Source organism: Aricia agestis, chromosome 12 (assembly GCF_905147365.1).
Source record: "Aricia agestis chromosome 12, ilAriAges1.1, whole genome shotgun sequence".
Lineage (NCBI taxonomy): Eukaryota > Metazoa > Arthropoda > Insecta > Lepidoptera > Lycaenidae > Aricia > Aricia agestis.
Window position 1 is genome coordinate 8,749,544 of NC_056417.1, and position 19,029 is coordinate 8,768,572.

Consider the following 19,029-nt stretch of genomic DNA (forward strand, 5'->3'; position numbering starts at 1 on the left):
CTATAAGCATGAGATAAATCATAAATATATTAAGACTTTAATTATAGGTCAGCATGTTTAATGTCCCAATCGAATGGACATGTAAAAAGTTATAATTGGTACAGCAATTTTTGATAAGGTCACCCAGTTACAGTTGTACTGAAGGTAGGTCCTTTAAGGTATTTAAGACAGCTCAAGTCAACTCTGGGTATAAAAAACAAATTGCATTCAAAAGACAAGGAAGTAAGATATCAAATTTCACAGGATTTGACACAAAGGCTCCGTAAATTGGCTATACGTATGAAAACTGACTAATGTTACTACTTGCTAGCAATTTTGTTGATTTAAAATTTCTTTTTAAATCAGGAGCCGTAAATTTTCCCGGATAAAACTATCCTCTATCCTTTCCCTGGACTTAGGGATGCCTTGATAATTTGGCTGTAACGATATCGAGTTTTCTCAGCAATGACTAAAGCTAATAAATTAAAGTTCATTGTCAGTATTCATCATGACTTTGTCTTTGAATTACCAATAGCATAACACGATTGGTCAACTTTATATAACACAGAATAATGAATCAAAAAGAACTCTGTAAAAAAAGGAATTCCTATTTTGCCAACAGAGGGGAGTAATTTAAGCATCCAAAATTTGTACATAGATTGGTTCAAGCATACACTTTAATTTTCCCATAGCTTATATGAAATGTATTTATGGTTTTTAAATTACGCGACAAAAACCATTTTGTCGCTTACAATACTTACAATTTTTTGCTGTTCCATTGCTTGTTTTCTATGAGAGGCCGGGCCGGCCTCTCATACAAAATAAGCAGTCTAAAACATATCCAATACGGTTTTTTACTTTAATGCGGCGTCACCTTAAAATAAGTTGATAGCGATACCTATACAAATTACTTCAGCGGTTAGAGTATAAAGGGTAACAGTCAGACACACTTTCGCATATCGGTATGATGAACACTGTGTCCGGAATAGTGCATGCACAGTCGTAATAAGGCTCATTATGCAACCTTGTGACGTGGAAGCGACAGGAATTCCTACTTACGTCACGCATAATTGTTAAAAACATAGTAATTGTGAGAATAATTCGACTACTTACTTCTGTTCGGAGAAAGTATACTAAGAAATAGAGACATGAGTTGATGAAGTGGGTAAGTAACAATTTGAAAATTAACGGTTTTTTGCATAAATGGAAGCTTTAGGATTTTCACTGTAATGTCCGACTTCCGAGGTTTAGGACCTGGTGATTTGTACCACAGGCTTTTGGCCTAACACAAACACCAGCTCTTTACAGACCTGTGCATGTACTATGCCGATTAAAAATGTTATCTAGCCCTTAGGATTGTTTGTGAGGAAAAATAAAGAATTACTTATTATTATTATTAGGCTCAGGAAAATGTTTTGAAAAAAGGGTACTCTATGTATACATTAGCTAATGATAAAGTAGGTAAGTAACAAGATTTGGTCAAATTAAATGGAAAAATGGGTACCTAATTACTCTTCTACTGTAAAATTTTAGTTACCCACTTCATCCACGTATGTCCAAAATTAATCCGCTATTCTTATAAGATCTTTCTCGTAAGTCGTAACGCATGCTGTTCACGTATTTTAAGAGAAACTAGATGGCTTCTAGTTTTATATAATTTTCTTGTTTTACCGTGAATCAGCTGTTTGTAACGTAGTGAGTAGTGACACTTGAATTATCGCAATCTTGAATATTCGATTTGATCCTGATTGAAATTAATTAAAAAGTTGTTAAATTGAAACAAATTCAATGCTGTTGATTTTGTTCCTTATTTAAGTCACTTATGCAATTCTTGGTCTCAACCTCAATACAGTAACGTAATATATTAAAAGTACAGTGAAAGTAAATACTTGATATTCTTAACTAACTTCGCTGTTTACTTATCTATTATCACAGGGAATATTTCATAACAAATATTAATGTGAAGTTATGATAAGGGATTAGTTGCGCACGAGATAATTGTGCCTAGGTTCCTAAATAAAACTCAGTATACTGGCCAATCATGCTCAAGACTCATACTGTACTACCGGTACGGCACTAGTGAGAGAAGTGTCACTTATCATAGTGACATCCCAACAAAGTCGTATATTATGTCAATGCCGAACATACAAAAATATATTTCAGAATGAATCAACAGAAAAACATCGATTTTAGACGTCATAAACAGTGGTGTGTATACTGGGTTGTATTTTGAACATACCCAAGAAAATGTTAAGGGCTTCTAATGAGATTAATATGATTGTTATAGCAGATTACTTATGCTGTTCGCTCTAATAACTAAGATTAGGTCAAAAATTAACCTGATACACCTTAGATGAAAATAAAGCTTCGTCCACACGTGTTAGATTTAAGTTTTGTATAATATCTGCTAGACTCTAGCCGATATACAATATTATACAAAACTGAAGCTAGAGGATTAAAACATTATTTCTAATTCAGAGTCAAGGTTAATCTTAAGGTAGGATATAGAGAAAAGAGAAAGGTGTAAAAAAGCCCCTTTATTTCGCGCTTCTGAGTTATATTACCTTAAATTTTAGGGTATCATAAGATTGATAAATATTATGTATTGCAACATCAACGTATGTAAATTCGGGCAGCTCTAGTACAGTAACTCGATAAAATCTAACTCTGTATTGTTTTTCTACTTCATGTTTTCTGAAATCAAGCTTTAGTAAGTACTTAACCAATATATTTTTTTAAGATTTTCTTAGGTATTGTAAGTTAAACCACAAAGTCTACACTTTGTGACGATTCAATTTGTAATTGTATGGCAGTGTGAAGCAAGCCTAAGTGCTTATTAATAACATGTGTCATGTGTGGAGCGGGCTGTGACAATTGTATGATCGATGGCATGTTGCCACAGCGGTGTTGACACTCTCTGCAATTTAACGGCGCTACAAACTGCAACTTGCAGCTATGCATTGTCTCCGCATTAGAAAGGAAATTTAATCTGATTTAATTCGCAGAATGCTAATGAGATCTAGTTCCGTTAAGTTTATTAGTCTACTTGTGTTTATTTACTATTTAAGTTGCGATAAGTCTACAAGTGTTTGTTATGTACTTAAAAAGTACTAAAGTCTAAAACCACGTCGACTTATTAAGCAGTACACTTACGTGATAATATGTCGTGGTTGGGTGATTTCTGGCTTCCTCACAAGTCGTAAATATTAAGTTTTTCTTAAAATTTATCATCTTCTATTTTAATTGTGTATTTTTTTACTTCATTCTCTAAATTTTCCCTCTATTTCGTCCGGGTGAGAAATTGCTCTAGAATTTACAAACTTGGATTTGTTTTGATCCTTCAGATGTGTTGTTTTAATATTTGACAAATAAAGAAACACAACCACATTTTTAATTATTTAATTGCAACGAATAATAAAAGCTATTTAATTGCTCGTTTACTTAGCTGTCTAGGAGCTAATCAGTTGTATAATTTAATTAAAATACTCAAAGCCTTGGAGAGGTGGGCTCAATTTTCTAGGAAGTAAATGTCTGCCATATTTAGCTGGACTTATACAATAAGTGTGGCAACCGCTCGGGGAGTCGCAGGTCCAGATATCTTATACCTATTAAAGAACAGAATGTTTATTAAGAAATTTAGAATATTCCACGGTTAACACCGTCATAGACTGACGTGGCTAAGATTTTAATCGCTTATGGTGGACGAGCCGTCTGTTAGGATTTTATACTGCGTTTGCGGCACTTGGATTGATGGAGGGCTACCACTAAAGCCAATCTAGAACGAAAATTTTTTTAAACTTCTTTAAGTTTAAAAAAAATCTCGTTTGTAAAAAGTTGATCCGTTTTTCTTTATTTATGTACACAGTACCACATATGAACAACATTAAGCTACTCTAAATAACAGTGCACTAAATGAATTCAATTCACAAAACTATTAAAAATGATTTTGCGTTTGGCTTTGGTTTAATTAGAAGAAGGGACGTCTTTTTTGTTAAGGAAGGGAAATGCATACTCACCGCATTCGGGGGAGGGCAGCTGCAGGAGTATGTCGGGCTCCCTCCGGTTTGGAGGTTTACCGACTAAAACCCCTCTACTTCTTATGAAATGACATGTTATAGAGTTCTGTGACCGTAACTTTATGATTAAAATAATAGGCCAAGACAAACTGAAGGTAACACAAATGATATCTGTACCATGTCCGTGACCTTCGCAATTTCACCGCACTGTTCCGCGTCACGAAAATGCAATAAAATTATAATTAGGTGTACTTAAGTAGTAATTTATATTAAATAGTAATTCATATTTAACGTTTAAATTTGTTCTAATAATAATAGGCTTTTACTTTGTACTGCAAGTAACAACTAATTTTTTACATTAGGTTACAACTTGCAACTTAAATTATCTGTTTATATAAACTTTAACTTGTTTAAATATAATAAATTTATAATGAAGTAATCCATAATTTATTATACCTGAGTATATAAGCCTGATAGTTGAATTTTGAAATCAGAAATTTTGCAGTATATAATTTGAAATCAACAAAGTTTTATTTTAAATAGCCTGCAAAGTACGATCTTAAAAATCTAGACCAAGTAGGATTAAAATATCCATATAAAGGTTCTGGGCAGTTCACAGGGCACCGGTGACTGCGTGCCCTTGGTTTAACATTCCGTTGTAACTTGTACTACAGTATAACAATTACCGTAAACCGCTAGCTTTCCCTGCAACGAGATAACCATTAAGATTAAACTGATCCTGACCTGTAATTTGGTTGGCACTTTGATAAAGCGATTCGGTTTAAGCATTGTTTAATGGGTATTATGGTGAATGAGGTATAATTTATAATGTTTTATAATGTTTTTTTTAACGGGCAAAAGGCCCACCACACATTCCCAACACTGCAACTCCTGTGTCGCCAGGATCAACAGTGGTAACCAACCACGAAAACCCTTTGATATGATCTCAGGGATGCCCGAGGGACAAGCTAAATCTGTCTTAGGACCCGCAACGAAATTAATCAGAAGAAATGTAGGAGGAGTAGGAGATACCCAATTTCCCTCCCCAAGCAAAGCGGGAGACAGCCAAATTGACAGATGTCCGAACAAAGGGGGAAGCACCACGGTTTTATTATGTTTGACTAAATCAGAGGCCGATTCTTATAATACATAGAATGTCGTTTTGATCGCAGGCTGTCTCACGAGTAGGTTAGATATAGACGTAATCCAAATATAAATTTAAAATATGAGGATCGGGCCCTAAAGAAGCCTAATTCTTGTCCCACTTATTTCATAATACCGTGCGTAATATCGTATAGTATTAAGGCACTATCAAATATATATAATATGTAAAAGTAGATTATACTTCTGTTTTATATTATATTTCTGCAGAATTTTCCACTCAAAATCCCAGGTAACATTAATTAGTATTACATAAAACAATGACGACAGCGTAATCACATTATTTTTTTCGCTGGTGTATTCCTTTAATATTAAAAAGTCACGAGGAGTAACGAGTAAGGTCGCAGAGTAATTGGACGAGACGACTTCTTTTGTTTACGCATTATCTTAACTAGGGGAGGACAGCACTGACAGGTAAATTGCTGCCGTCCATCAAACTACCATTAAAACGGCTGGGCTTAACTAGATACACTTATGGTGTAAGCCCCGAGGCTAGTCACAGTGTCCGAACATCATTTCCTAAATCCTAACTATAATAATATTATTATTATTAATGTAAAAGTGTGTCTGTTGCTGCTTCACACTTTTTGACTGCTGATTTATTGAAAATTGGTATGCAGATACTATTAAGTCGGGGAAAAGACAAAACAAGATTTTTATGTCTGAAAAACCATTCCCGCGTTTAAAAAAAAACCTTATCTACGCGAACATCTTATCTATAGTTTCACATAAATATCCTATATAATTTTCTTGTCACTAGACTCATGGCTTGCACTATAGTCACTTAATATGGGAACCTAATGATTTTGTCGTTAACCTATGTGCCTTCGTTTTATGCAATAATGTAATACTACTTGGGTAAACGCCTAAACAAGGCACGTTGTGATTGTCTTTATGTAATTTTAGCTATTTAGTGATAATTAAGTTTTTTTTTAATGAAATAAAGGGGGCAAACGAGCAAACGGGTCACCTGATGGAAAGCAACTTCCGTCGCCCATGAACACTCGCAGCATCAGAAGAGCTGCAGGTGCGTTGCCGGCCTTGTAAGAGGGAATAGGGTAATAGGGGAGGGCAGGGAAGGGAAAAGGGTAGGGAATTGTGCCTCCGGTAAACTCACTCACTCGGCGAAACACAGTGCAAGCGCTGTTTCACGCCGGTTTTCTGTGAGCCCGTGTCCGGTCGAGCCGGCCCATTAGTGCCGAAGCATGGCTCTCCCACGTCAAAAGACGTTTGAGAAGTTTAAAGTTTATATTCCGAAAATAGTAATTTACTTACTATCTTCGGAATAACTAATAAACTTTAAGCTTAAGCTTTTAATGTAGTCATCCTATTTTAGGTGAAGTAAAATACAAGGACGAATAAAAGTAATTTTGTGGAATCGACCTTAAAATCGTAATAATGTTACTTATTTTTATCCATCAAAAAAAGTAAAGATGTGTGTAGAGTTCTTGATGATTTTCCTCAACACTTCATCCAGGTGAATCCTGTATGAATCATTCGTATAGAATTTGTCTGCATCCGTTTTATCCTTGTAACTATAGAACCAGTTGTTTTGGTTTATTCAGTAGTGTAGGTCAGGCTCTGCCCTTCTACAGCCAACTGGAACAAGATTTACCGCTTCGTGATCTCATGATTTATTTGGAACAATTGATTTATAAAATCCCTTTATAATATTAAATCAATTTTATCATCTATGTTATCAATAACTTAAGTTATGCAAAGTTAATGTTGTTCCATGTTTGATAAACATCAAACAGCAAAAAGTATTCACATAGACGTCAAACGTTGTGAAATTGGTTTGGCATTTCATATGTCAACCACGTTTGACTAAATCGAACAAGGAACGAAGTTGCGTTAGTGTGGGATAAAATACAAGAATCGAGGTACACCGACTACACTCTATTTTTTTTCGTCCTGAATAATTTGACACTTAATTTTTTTTGCAGACGAAACGACAGATGTACTTCTATGTGGTGACGTTATTGGCGTGCGCGGCGGCGGCGCGCGCGTCCGTGGAGGTGGTGTCACAGTGGAGCCTGCTGCAGTTTGACTTCCCACCTGACCCCGTGCTGCTGGACAAGTTCCAGCCAGAGAATACTGTACCTACTGGATTGGAGATAGGTATATAATTATAATATCATATATTCCGCTATCTGGTAAGAATAATGTTCAGCTCCAGCACTAATTTCGATGTTGGAATCTCTTTGCAGTTTGGCTAGATACGTCGAATTTTTTTCACAGTCTCCGTGCAATTTGTAAGTTTGTCTTTTTTAAAAATTAATTAAGGGTAAGATGATTGTGATTGTCCAAGGTAAGCAACGAAAACGTTTACGAATTTAGTTTACGAATTTTTATTCGTAAACTAAATTCGTAAACGTTTTTTTTTTAACCACGACAACATTGTGCTAAGGAAAGCAAGTAAATGGACTTGTTATGTAAGTTGTTAGTTATGTACGTTTTCGCGTATAGCGTATACTTAGTTTGTTTGGAACGAACACGGTAAGCAAGGTTCTATTACAGTAACTATCGCAGTTCAATGCACACCGCATGAATAGAGATATACAGGGTGCAATTAAACCTTCCAGCCAAATTTTGATATAATTTGATCCTTGTTAACAATAAAAATACACGTATTTTTTCTTTTATAACCTCTCAGTACTAAAATGTTGAGAAATAGCTTCTGAAAGGTATCCTAAAAAACTGCACTACAATTAATGGACACGACGCGTCGCCCGCGCGTGTCGTGCCCCCGCGCGCGCGCCTCTCCCCCGCGTCACCCCCGATCATTCCCCCGCGCCGCGAGTGACCGTTCTGCAACGATTTTAAATGGGATAAAATATGTCATTAAAAAAAATTAACACCCAATTTTTTTTAGTTAAAAGAACATTCCTAATGATACCTAAGCCCTGGAAAAATTTTAGCAGGAAGGTTTAATTGCACCCTGTATAACTAAAGGCCATAATCGGAGAGATTACTTAACTTTATTTAATGAAGATTTTGACATAAACTCTATGAGTGTTCTGTTAAACTCTTTATTAAATTAACTGAGGGCGATGTCATTTACAATCTTTCGAGTTGGTACTCTTATGCGGTATACAGAGGAGTACTGCATAAGGAGTACGTTAGATCTTGTTGGGCGCGAGGAAAACTTCTACACGGCTTTACGTCCTATAAGACTCACCAAAGCAAAGCTGGAGCTACGACTTTTTAAATAAATTGAACTAGGAAACGAGCTGACAGGTCCGTGGCTATTGATTTCTTCAAAGTACCCTATTCCTGACAAAGCATGTGGCCCTTACATAATATTATTTTGTCTATGTTATTTCACGTCTCATAAAAATGATTGTTTTCTAGGATGGGATAAGATCTACGTGGGCATTCCGCGTCTGCGTGCCGGTGTACCCGCTACCTTGGCCTGGGTGCCACGCTCACTGCCGCCCGGCGTCAGCCCCGTGCTGCAGGTAAAATCTACCTTATTTGCATAGACATAAGGTTGAAAGACTAATGGCCTGGGTAATGCATTCCCTGTCGCCCAGCGTCAGCCCCGTGCTGCAGGTATAATTAACCTTATTCACATAAACACAAGGGTTATAGGCCATATTGTTACCCGGGCACTGCGGTCCCAGTCGCCTTATGTACTATCAGAGAAGTTGATTCCTATGCAAATCGGGGACCTAAGTAGTTTGGTTGCGTTACGTCAAACCCAGCTGACAGATCACAATTAACATTGAATTGACATATTCGACCAAATAACGTTGGTCTGTCAATTGCATAGGAATCAACTTCCTCGATGGTACATAGACATAGATGTTAAAGATCCGCCATATTAGCCTGGGTCCCGCTGCCTCCTGGTGATAGACCCGTGCTCGGTGCTGCGGGTATAATCAACCTTATCTACATAGACAATAGGCATAGTAGTTAAATAACGTTTATTGTATTTGAGCCCCCCTTAAATATAAATTTTATTTTAATTTTAGTATTTGTTGTTATAGCGGCAGCAGAAACACACAATCAATAAAAAATTCAGAAGTCCAGCTATAGTGGTTATTGAGTTACAGCCTAGAGACAGACAGACAGACAGACGGACAGACATCGAAGTCTCAGTAATAGGGTCCCGTTTTTACCCTGTGGATACGGAATCCTAATATACGACTTGCTTCTTTAATTTCCGATCGCACGTGGACATGCTTTTCCGGCTTATGATGATAGTGCTATAATATGTGTAATTGGAAAGATGACGTAAAAGGCGAATGAGTTATGTTTGGATAAATAGTCTTCTAAATTGATGTAAATCAGCGGTAAGGTCTAGAATTATTATCTATATAGTATACAAAACAAGTTATACAGTAATTATAAACAATGCTAAGTATATAGTTTATCTACAAAACATCTCACGAAACATCTCGCAAAAATGTTAACTGGTTTGTTAGAAAAGTTTTTAAATAGTTTTTAACCCTTATTATAATACTATAGCTTAACAACACCTTATAATCTGTACGCGATTTCAAAATAGCTACAATAAAATAATTTTTGCACATTCTCTTTAGCGTTCATTGAGAAATAGAAGGGTGCACAATTATTATACACCCACAGTACGAGTCGAGCTAAAAATATATAATCAATAGCTATAAACATTACAATGCTATTATTATTTTATAGCTTTGTTTTATAAAATAAAATATAATGAGTGACCTACGTTATAAAATTAAACAAGCCTAGTAAAAGACATCAACGCGCTCGCTACTCGGTCGCATACAAATCTTAGAAAATAGTTTATAGTAAAATAGGCTACTTGACCTAATTTTTTAATCATTCATTTTCACAAAAAAAAACTAATATTTTAATATTTTACACATTAGAAACCCATAAAAATGTTGATTGAAAAATATGCCCTATAAATGGCGCCGAAAACACTGCCCGCCATAGTGTGACGTCATACGTTTTGTATTTTAGACACTCTTTATTGAAAATTTTTTTATGTGCTAAATGTACGAGTCTAAAAGTGCCCAAAAATTATAAAAGAATTAAATAAGAAATTAGAAATTATTTCTAATGTTGAAAACTTTTGGAGAAAAGTTTTGGCCATTTCATTTCCCGTCTACAATAAATGGAGATAATATATAAAACTGATGTTTTATTTGAATTATTCAAGAAAATATATTTTACAAATCTTTCTAGGCTTATTCTTATTATTTATGTACAAATAAACTTACATATAACGAGCGCGATAAATAAAATATATTAAATGACGAGTATGATGACGTTACATCCAAATCGGAAGTACCGCAAAAGCGTTTTCGTCAGTACAAATCCTATTTTCATAAAATCATATTTTCAAATCGACGTTATTTATCAATCATAAGCTTTTATTTGATGATAAGGGTGAAATACGATTTCCTAGGCCAAGTTCTACTAGAAATATTTGTTCAATGAAATTGAATATAGGTCAAGTAGCCTATACTAGTCTAAAAATATGTTTATATTCTAATATAACCTTAAATGTATTTTTATAAATATGACGAAATAAAAAAATATTAAACATTAGGCAATAAAAACGTAAACTGTTTGCAATTTTCGTAACAATAAATGTCGTTTGAGAAATTCGATCGCAAATTCATTACACGAAAACCGTAACACTATCCTGTAGACCAGCTATCCCCAACCCGCGGACCGCGGGCGGCATGTAGCCCGCCGAGACTTAATCTGTGGCCCGCGTGATGTTAAACCGTTTTGAAATTCACGCCCACCGGCAAAATTATGTAAAGTCGTCGTTTTTCATTTCAGTCGTGAATTTTTTCCACTTCTTAATCGTTAATTTTGAAGGACGTTATTTTTTAACCTTAAAAAATGTTTGTTGTGGCCCGCGACACCAAGATCAAAACATGTTTGTGGCCCGTGTGAAAAAAAGGCTGGGGACCACTGCTGTAGTTCCTTTAACACGGGATAGCTTTTCGAACACGGAACTGAACATTACTACTTTTAAAAATTTCAATTTCATTTTCAATCATCCGTGTTCAGCGGCCTAAGCGTGAAGTCAGATAGCAGACAAACATTTGCACTTATAATATTATAATGGATAACAAAGTATTCAGACAATGTGTATGAAAATACAAACTAAATAAATTAACCATTACATCGTATTCAATATAAATCAAGTAGTCTGAGCTGCATTCTAAATTGAAAACCTTACAATGTAAAGCACAATGGAATTTACAAACTAGAAATCTTAGGTACTGTGGTGCAATAGCGTGTACATAAATATACTTCTTTAATCTTATATCTTTAAACGGCTCCAACGATTTTCATGAAATTTAGTATATAGGGGGTTTCGGGGGCGATAAATCGATCTAGATAGGAATCATTTTTAAGAAAATGTCATTTTATTCATGTTTTATGGAATACCGTGCAAAGCTCGGTCAAATAGCTAGTGTTATATAAATCGGGCAATAGCTATTATATCAATAAAAACATAAAAATCAAAATCAAAATCAAAATTGTTTTATTTCTGAATAAATTTAAAATAAATGTTTTCAGAAAGTCCTACATGATGCCTACCACCGGTCCGGGAACTAACCCGGCGAGAAGAACCGGCGTAAGAAACTCGCATGGGGCCCACTTTTTTACCAAAAAAAGTGAGAAAAAAATTAATCTTTTAAAATAAAGTTTACAATTTTGTAACTAAATATTATATACAATATCCACATACATAATAATTGTAAGTCCTATAATAATGTAGCCTTGCAAGAAGCCATCCTACTCCCAAGGTGTGCATAATATCATGCAATAAAATTTATTACAAGTTATTGAATATTACTGGATATGTCCAGAAAAGCAGAATATAATAGAAATAATAAAAATATTATAATGCATAAACATTGCAATATTTTTATTATTTCTATTGTTCTTAACTTTGCCCTGAAAAGCCTTAAATTCTAAAATACTGAATCCAAAGTGCAGTACTGATAGATTAAACAGATACGTGGGATGTCTTACTGGTATAGTCAGATCCATCTTACTAATTAGATGCAATAAAAAAGATATTACAAGCCTACTAAAATGAATTACAAGCGTAACAACATTTTGCTACCAATTATAACGATTGAGCGGCCTTTGTGCGTTAGTAGGGTTGCTAATCGTGAGATATTCTTGGATATAATATTATAACATCATAAATAAGAATATCTTTAATAATATTAAAATTACTTCAATAGTTGGGTACATTACAGTATTCCAATGATCTTATTAAATCCATCTTGTTAACAGCGAATCCTAGAAGAGTCCCGCATTTAGTTCAACGAACTAAATGCGGTTGTAAGTCCTTTGGTATTGCAGATAACAAAACCTGTAAGCTCAGTCATTCTTACTTATTAATGTAAGTATGTCCCTCTATCTGTTACAATTTCACGTTTAAACAGCTGAATCTATTTAGATGGGTATGGAAACAGATCTGGGTCTCAGGAATGGAATATTGTTTTATTAGATAACGTCGGCAACTCCGTTGCGTCGTTTATCGCGCGGGAACTGTAAATTTTCCGGGAAAAAGTTTCCTATGTCCTTTACCGGAACTCAAAATATAACCATACAAAATTTTAGCAAGCTCGGACTTTGGACGTGAAGAGATAACAGAAAGACACACTTTCGCATTTATAATATTTGTATGAATGTGGCAACGTTTGTAGGTAAAATCAAGTTACTCAATAAGTTTTTGGTAGTTGGCAGCCCTGTCCTTTGGCGCCGAGTCTCGGTGCACGACGCACGACTGTAGAAAGCGTGAAGGGTAACGTAAGGCCTTGGCAGATATGGCGTTTGCCATTTGATATGCCAAAGTGGCATAATATTAATTGTAACGATCAAAGTTATTGCCATTAATGAACTAATTTGCTAGTCACTGGCATGCGGCATTTATTTTAATTTGGCGGCCTAATACTAATTGTTTTTTTAACTGACAAATTGGAATGGTTAAACGAAAAGTTCATTATTCTTTTGTGATTCCTTGTGCCAGAATGTGGCGAGTTACATTGAGATATCATACTAATTAGTTCATTACTAATATTATTAATGCTAAAACGTCTTTCACTCTTTGCCTTTCAAATTTATTTAGACAAAATTTGGTAAAGAGCTATGTACTTAGAGTCGTGTAGATTTTAAAGTGGCAAAACGTACGGTACGTGGTTACTAAGGGATATACGATTCTCTTACGGTATTACGATTAACAAATTTTCGGACTCTAGAGTCTAGTATAATAAAGTATATTTTTCTAACAATGAAATTGTTAGAATGTCGTATTATTTTTGTTTTATTAAGTTGACTGTGATGTCGTATTCACTTTAAGTTCGATAGTAATTTATTGTAAATTCCATTGTTTTGCGTATCGTGTACAGAATAAACGGCAGTTTTTACCTTTGTGTTTATTGCCAAATGCTTAAATGCAGATAAAATCAGACAGGTTGTGACTGTCAGTCCGAGTCCTTGCGAACATTGACTTCTCTTGCAATTGAATTTTAATGCAAGAAAATATCTAGATAAGAGCAATAAGACCCATTTTATTATCTATAGGTAGAGATAAGGAGTAGAAGTGGCTTATTATATTAGTTGTGGCAAAATGTTTCATACACTTTCAACCTTATTTTCGTCGTTAACGTGGCAAGTCAGTCTACAAGAATAAGTTCAAGAAGAAGAGTATACTACAATCTAAAAGATCCTAAGTTTAGGTCCCTTTGATTCTTGTGGTAAAACGACTCTATTGCAGTTTGAGAGATCATATGATTCGTTCTAAGTCTAACTCTTGCAGCACCTGTTAACAAGAGTTAGATTTTACATGACTTATGACTTATTTCAATACATATCTATACTTCCATAGTCCATACAAATATTATAAATGCGAAAATGTGTCTATCTATCTGTCTGTTACCTCTTCATGCCCAAACCACTTAACCGATTTTGCTGTTTAGTATGGGTATACTTTGAGTCCCTGGAATTTTTAATCCCGGCAAAATGTACGGTTCCCTTCGCGATAAACAATAATTGGCGCAACGGAGTTGCGGGCGTCATCAAATTTTTTATATATTTATTTTTTTCTAGGCGTACCCGAACTGGTCATGGCAAATGCGCGGGTGAGATAGCATGACATTAAAAAAATTGTTCTTTTTTTAGGCGTACCCAGACTGGTCGTACCACACGGCGGGCCGCGGCGAGATCAACTGCACGGGGCTGGTGTCGGTGTACCGCGTGCGCGCCGACCGCTGCAACCGCCTGTGGGTCCTCGACGCCGGCGTCACCACCAGCCTCGACGACTTCCGACGAGTCTGCCCCCCCAAGATACTCATATTCGACATGGCTACGGATCGCCTGGTGAGTGATGATAGGCATTAAGAGCTATCGCAAACACGTCGACTTGTCGTCGCGTCAGACGCGGCGTTGTCGTTTGCATCTAGCGTCTTTTCGTCGCGTCTAGTCGCCGAGCTGTCGCTGACGCGTGTCTCCTAGTGTGCGCCTACACTAAGGCAATGAGGCATTAAGATATTGTGCTTCTGCTTCTGCATGTTCTGGGCAGAATGAGCTATAGCATATTCAGACTTTGTAAGTTACGCTGGTGCGTATTGCGTATAACATGATTTAGGAGGATGGCTTGGGACGCGTAATTTTACTTACTTTTGGGTACGTGGCACTGTCACAAAATGGACGACGTAGGCAACGTCCTTATGTACTGAAAATCTTGGGCCCAGTTGCATAAACGGGCAATCAATTTAATCTACTTATTTGCCAAAACATGTAATGAACGATTTGAATGTGTAACACTTCGATTAACCAACTTTTTAAGGCAAAATATGTTTTAATTGCTAGCAATAAATTGTAGTCGTGGCAACTTTTTTCAAAAGCAAATCATTTTTAATTGCTGACAATAAAACGTATGGAATTAGTTCATACATGGTCTATAGCGCTAGGTGTGACACGTTGAGTGATGGACGAGATTTCGCCACATCCTGACATACCCTCCGAAACTGGGACACATTCTGCCGATAAATGTGGAAAAAATAATTGTTCGTGAAAGATAAGAATGGAGTTGCGACAGAGCCGCAGTGGGGTGTAACGCCATTGTGAGAACTATTGATTGTGTTGTATGGGTAACTTGACGTAAATATGGACATTGGAATCAGATTATTGAATGATAGTTTTGTATGGATACGATAGGTATAATGTTTAATTTATCCATGCCATAATAATTATGTAAATGTAAAAGTGCGCCGGTTTGTGATTTTAATAAAATTTGGTCTGAATTGATAGAGTCCACGAAAAGATATAATATAGGATATTCTTTATCGTGGCCAACTAAGTGATAAATTAATTTCGGCGCTAGCTAAATTGTGGGTCTAATTGTAAAAATTGTAAAAAAAAAATGTCAAATTGTATTCCTGCATTATTAGATTATTTTTTGGTCTATACTACACAACATTAAAATTCAAAACTTTGCCACGAAACAATTCAAAACAGATAGACAATAGAGCAATTTGTTTGCAAGGTCCTCGATGGTTGAACTCCAATTACCTATATTATAGATTTCAATCATAATAGAAATCGTTACGGTGGTTATTACGGAAGAAAAAAATTACTATTCATATACCTACATTGGGAAGTGCAAAAAATATCTAGAAAGTAGACCAGTGTGCCAGTCTAAGCCTATTATGATGTAATGAACAATAAAAAATAAAAATAAAATATGTCCCTCATCACACCGTATTATTACGGTGCATTTTAAAAACTTTAGTAAACGGAAGATAGAAAAACGATTCGGTATCTTATAAAATATTGTAACGATTGATGAAGATAATATAAAAGAGAAATAGAATGAAAAATAGGAAGAGAAATGGCCAAAAACGAGTCTACTTTTGAATATATAGTATATTTTAGAAAAAACAGACAATATGAGGAGGTAGGCAAACGGTAGATATACATTGTCCACAAGGTCTTATTTAAGGTAGCTTTAGCCCTATAAGAATGGGGCTAAAGCTACCTTAAATAAAACCAGAAGAAAAAACATAGTGACAAGAAAAGGAATAGGCTACATGGATTGTAAAATAAGCCGAACGTCACAAGAAAAAAGAACGAAATAGTGGTTGTTATATCCAGAATGAGACTAGAAAAGAAAAGAAAAAGCCGCCAGAAGTAGTGGTATATGACGTATGATGACGTTTCAAGGTCATAAGGTATTATGCACCGAGAGGAACTTGACTCTCACATTCCACTTCCCAAGGCCATTACACTTCCGTGACTGACATTCGTCAAACCATTGGCCACGCGCTCGATGTTACGCCATTTTTTGCCAAGCCAAAATGGCAACAGTAGAGCAAAATGAGAGGTTTGTGGAAAATAATGAATGAATGAGTATTTGCCTACATCATACTTTACAAAAGGAATAAAATTGTAGAATCGCAACTGGTTAGAATGATACAAGAAGAATTTGATGCGATTATCGAAATTGGTATCTAATTTTACCACATTACAATTGTACAATGTAAATTGTGCAAGTAGCTTTTTACCCGCGGCTCCAGAAAAAACCTAGCTACTACAATATTTCATGGAAACACTACACGTTTTCGGGTTAAAAATTTGCTATATTCAATTTCATTAAATCTTACTATATTCAATAAAATCCGCTCCGTAGTTTTTGATTGAAGGAGGATCAAACATACACATTCACAAACTCTTGACGTAGTATAATTTTATTATGATTTTACTTTGTACTGATAGTTTACACAAAACTTAACTTTTACAGGCAATATTAGGTGACAATAGTTAATAGATTAAGCAATCGAAATCATTAAAGTTATAAACTATCGATCACAATACATTATACAATTACTGAGTCGATTTCAATAAGTATAGTATTGAAGAATGAAGTGTGGCAAAATTAAATGGCAATAGGAGTGTTGGGAACGTTACATTGCGTTGACGGGCGGGGCAGGTTATTGTGGGCACAAATCGACCCAGGGGCGTTCATTATACGCCTATAGGTCTGTAATATAGACCTTGTACTTTATATGAATAACGACAATGTTTTAATAGTTTTTGTAAGTGAATAAAATATGCGTCATTGAAATAAAAAATTAATTTCCTACCAAAGTAGGAATATTATAGTTAGGGGGATGCGTACAAAAGAGAAACGCGTCTCTGAAAATTGAACATTTAGGTCTGTAAGTTGATATCAGTTAATAATTTATTACCGTCCTAATTACATCCTACTAATATTATAAAGGCGAAAGTTTGGATACAGTATGTATGTTTGTAGTATGTATGTATGTATGTATGAATGTCCGTTCAGTAGTTTTTGCGTGAAAGAGTAACACTCTTTCAGCAAAAACTACTTGAACGGATTTTAATGAAACTTTACAATAATGTAGAATGTACCTTATAAGTACATCAGAATAACATACAGGCTACAATTTTAACCGACTTTCAAAATGGGGGAGGTATTATGTTCGTTTTTATATGTTCAACGATTACTCCGCCGTTTGTGAACCGATTTTCAATTTTTTTTTGGTGTATAGGATATCATCCCAATTTGGTACTATAATCATAAAAGTGGTAACCTGATGAAGGAATCCATAAAAATCGAGGGAACTCCTCAAAATTTATATGGAGACATGTGGTGACTTCGATTTCGTGAGCAGTATTCTAAGCATATGATACCAACAAGTAAGATTTTGCACCAAGGTATACCATGGTTCGGAAGGTGGTGAGAGAACTCCTGACTCTTTATAGATACAAGTTTGAGAGTGTCGACGTTGCTTTAAGAACGGAAAGCATATGCTACGTACTATGCAAATAACATTAATCATCATCATCGTCACTACCATAATAAACCAATATAGAACTATATCACTTAAACTGTGGGTAACACCGCGGGGCGCAGCTAGTCAAATTTATACTCAATGTCTTTAATTTTATGTTGAGTTAATACGATATCGGTCGGTGTAAAAGGCACCGCTATTATGGTGCAGTTAGATCGAGCTCTATTCTTGTATGATAGTTTGAAACAAAGTACAGAGTGGTTAGACTAAACACTTTGCAAAGATCAACACTAGCACACAAATAACAAGCATTTAAGTAATTTGATCCAATATTAAGTTGCCAATATACTCGTAAGTTATTTACTTAATGGACGCAATCCTTAAATTAATAATTAAATTGCTTATTATATACTTAATATTATAATTGGGAAGAGTTTGTTTGTTTGATTGTTTGTTTGAACGCGCTAATCTCAGGAACTACTGGTCCGATTTGAAAAATTATTTCAGTGTCAGATAGCCCATTTATCGAAAAAGGCTACAGGCTATATTTTATCATGCTAATACTAATAGGAGCGAAGAAATAGAGGAAAGTGTGAAAAAAACGGGGGAAATTATTTGAAAGGGCTGATTTGAACGTACTGGAGCAATTTTTATGTTATTTGGCACACATGAAGAATAGACCACATGAAAGGACATAGGTTTCTTTTTTTGCTGAAAAATGTACGGTTTCCGTGACATTCCTAAATTACGCGGGCGAAGCCGCGCGGAACGTCTAGTAAGTTATAACTTACAGGTATAATTAGTCTATACTTACATTATAAAATATGAGAAAGTGTGTCTGTCTGTTACTTTTTAAGGCAACTTCTGCGTGTTACAGATACAACTCTATCTGTTATTTTGTAGGTTTGCTACTTTTTTATTTTTTACTTAATTTTTTCTTAATCCAAGCATTCCAAATATTTTGCCATTGTGTAATACTTCAACGGAAGGTCAGTACTTACCCGTTATAGCATATTTAAGTTTAAAAGTGAAAGGAAACGAAATAACCTGAAAATCGAGACGAAGTTTCCTTGTAGGTCCGAGTA

General features: G+C 35.3%; 1 protein-coding gene across 1 annotated transcript in view; it reads left to right on the forward strand.

Annotated features, from left to right (window-relative positions):
- LOC121732305 (protein yellow) overlaps nucleotides 1-19,029 on the forward strand; it is a 41,350-nt gene that overhangs the window by 8,588 nt on the left and 13,733 nt on the right. Inside the window, exons 2-4 of the mRNA XM_042122147.1 lie at nucleotides 7,103-7,277; nucleotides 8,511-8,617; nucleotides 14,310-14,507. Of these exons, the coding sequence (XP_041978081.1) occupies nucleotides 7,115-7,277; nucleotides 8,511-8,617; nucleotides 14,310-14,507 (468 nt within the window). The 5' untranslated portion in view covers nucleotides 7,103-7,114. The remainder of the gene's footprint in view (nucleotides 1-7,102; nucleotides 7,278-8,510; nucleotides 8,618-14,309; nucleotides 14,508-19,029) is intronic.